Source organism: Gavialis gangeticus, unplaced genomic scaffold (assembly GCF_001723915.1).
Source record: "Gavialis gangeticus isolate Ggan-Ray unplaced genomic scaffold, GavGan_comp1, whole genome shotgun sequence".
Classification (NCBI taxonomy): domain Eukaryota; kingdom Metazoa; phylum Chordata; order Crocodylia; family Gavialidae; genus Gavialis; species Gavialis gangeticus.
The window spans coordinates 132706550-132708900 of NW_017729024.1; the positions used below are offsets into that span (position 1 = coordinate 132706550).

A 2351-nucleotide genomic window follows, 5' to 3' on the forward strand; every position below is an offset into this window, starting at 1 on the left:
CCCTGCTCCAGCTGGGCTGCTCAGGGAGCCAGGATCAGCTTGGCACTGCAGCAGCAGTGGCAGTAGATGAGTTCCCCCTCTCTGGCCAGCCCCCACAAGTGTTCCCCACCAGCCAGGGAGCAGGCTTAGAGAGTGGTAACCTGTCCACCACCGCTGCCACTCTGCTGTCTCCAGCTGAGCCTGGCTTCCTGTGCAGCCCACCTGCAGTGGGGTAGGAGCAGCTCTGGAGCTCCCCCCATCCCTGGAACAACCAAGGACAGTGACAGGTGGGGGAAAGGAGAATGAGAGGGGAAGCAAGGGAAGATTTTTCCTGATTTAGGGTCTACTGCTCCCATTGTCTGCCCATAGAAATAGAAATTACACCCTACTCAGAACTTGTTAAAATTACACAAATCAAAACAAAGGAACAGTTTTATGGTGAAGTGTTCTGTGTTTTTCTCAGTGGATTACTTCACTCTGACAGAAATAATTTCACAGTAAAAGGCAGAAATGACCCTAAACAAATGCCCTTCATTTTACAAGAATCTGGTGGGTAGGTTTTTCTTCAGCCTTTGCTTATGCTGGGCAGAGCAGCAACTCCATTTGTGCTGGGGAAATTTGTTTCTTTACTCCTGAAAGCAAGTCACAGTACAAGCTATGCTCATTTTTTTACTCTGTTGTGAGTGATTCCAGGAAAAACAGGTTTGCAGCACTATATTTTACTTTTCTTTTTCTGGCAATGTAACAATTAGCCCCCTGCCCTCCAAAGGCATAATACGTAAAGCACCTCACATCTGCTTCACACAACAGCAGACACAGGTGTGGTGCTGGCATGGATTACAAAAGATGGTTCCGGTTCTAGTGGAAAACACAAAGTCTTCAGATCAAATCTGACTGAACCAGTGCAGCTTACTGTGATTTCCCTGCTCCAGTCACAGGATTCTGCTGCTTCAGGCCTCAGACATTTCCCCAAAACCTTTTTCACATCAGTGCTGAGCAACATATAAGTCTGCCAGCTGCACTGACATGATGACTGTGAGGTGTGCTGTCTGGACATAGCATGGTTTTGTCAAAAGCAGTATTGCTGCACAGGTGTACTAACACTTAGCGAGGAGAAACGAGGCAAAAAACAGTCTTCTCTCCTTGCAAAGTAGATCTTCACTATAAACAGCTTAAATAAACAGATTTCACTGTCCAGGATACTTTCTCCCAAAGCCCTAGTGATAAATTACTACTTTTTTTTTTCTTGTGGTGCCACCAGGTCTGATCAGATGGGCACAAGAAGTACTCTGCATTAAAAAATAGTGTTGGTGCTGTTTGTAAGTCTGGAGGCAGGAACTCATAAATAGGTTGTGGGTTTTTTTATAGTGATGGAGATGGACACCAGGACAGCACAGACAACTGCCCCACAGTCATTAACAGCTCTCAGCTGGACACAGATAAGGATGGGCTAGGCGATGAATGTGATGATGACGATGATAATGATGGAATTCCAGACCTCATTCCCCCAGGCCCTGACAACTGTAGGCTTGTTCCCAACCCAGGACAGGAAGATGAGAACAGTAAGTAAGTCTATTCTATCCCCTTGTGCAGCACTATATCTACAACACACCAGATGGGATCATGGGCTCACCAAGTAGTCAAATTCACATAGTTTCACAGTGCATACACAAAGCTTAACAGTAGATTTCCCATGTACTGAGGAGAGCCCTGTTGACCACTTCATCACCAACTCCGGGCTGATGCATGTTAAGAATCTGAGTCAGTGACTCTTGCCCATGCTATTGGGTAGATCAGTGCTTCTCAAACTATCTGATGTGGTGGACTAGCAATTTTTTTTCCAGTGGGCCAGGGACTGGTGCCCAGTTCAGCCGGTGGCAGCAACTGTGTGTAACAGAGCTACACAAAATGTGCGACCGGCTGTTTCTTTCTCTTTCCTCACCTCGCACGACGTGATGTCACCTGGAGTGTTGGAACGTACAAACTGTGGCACTATGCCATATCAATGTTATGCTTCTGAAAATATATTTTTCTTTCCTGGCAACTCGCTGCAGACTGGCGAATATATTTCTTTCTTTCCTGGCAACTTGCTGCAGACCGGTGACCGGTAGCTCGCAGACCGACACCAGTCCACAGACCACCACTTTGAGAAGCACTGGGCTAGATGCTTTGCTGCAGCTCTCAGGAGCCACAGCTGGGGAGAGGCTTTAGGGCGTTTCTTTGCCTCCAGATTCTAGGCTGTGCCTTACCTTACAGAAGCATTAATTTGCTGTCTGCAACCTCCTTCACAACTGCCTGACAAACCCCAACATGGGTTTCCGTAAGGCTACCTCATCCACGTAGTCAACCAAAGACTGCGGCGCTGGTGTCAT

The 2351-nt window shown here is 47.2% G+C and overlaps 1 protein-coding gene across 1 annotated transcript in view; it reads left to right on the top strand.

The window, feature by feature from the left end:
- Window positions 1–2351, top strand: part of THBS4 (thrombospondin 4) — an 86083-nt gene that overhangs the window by 68278 nt on the left and 15454 nt on the right. Inside the window, exon 16 of the mRNA XM_019517746.1 lies at window positions 1348–1541. Coding sequence (XP_019373291.1) covers window positions 1348–1541 — 194 coding nt within the window. The remainder of the gene's footprint in view (window positions 1–1347; window positions 1542–2351) is intronic.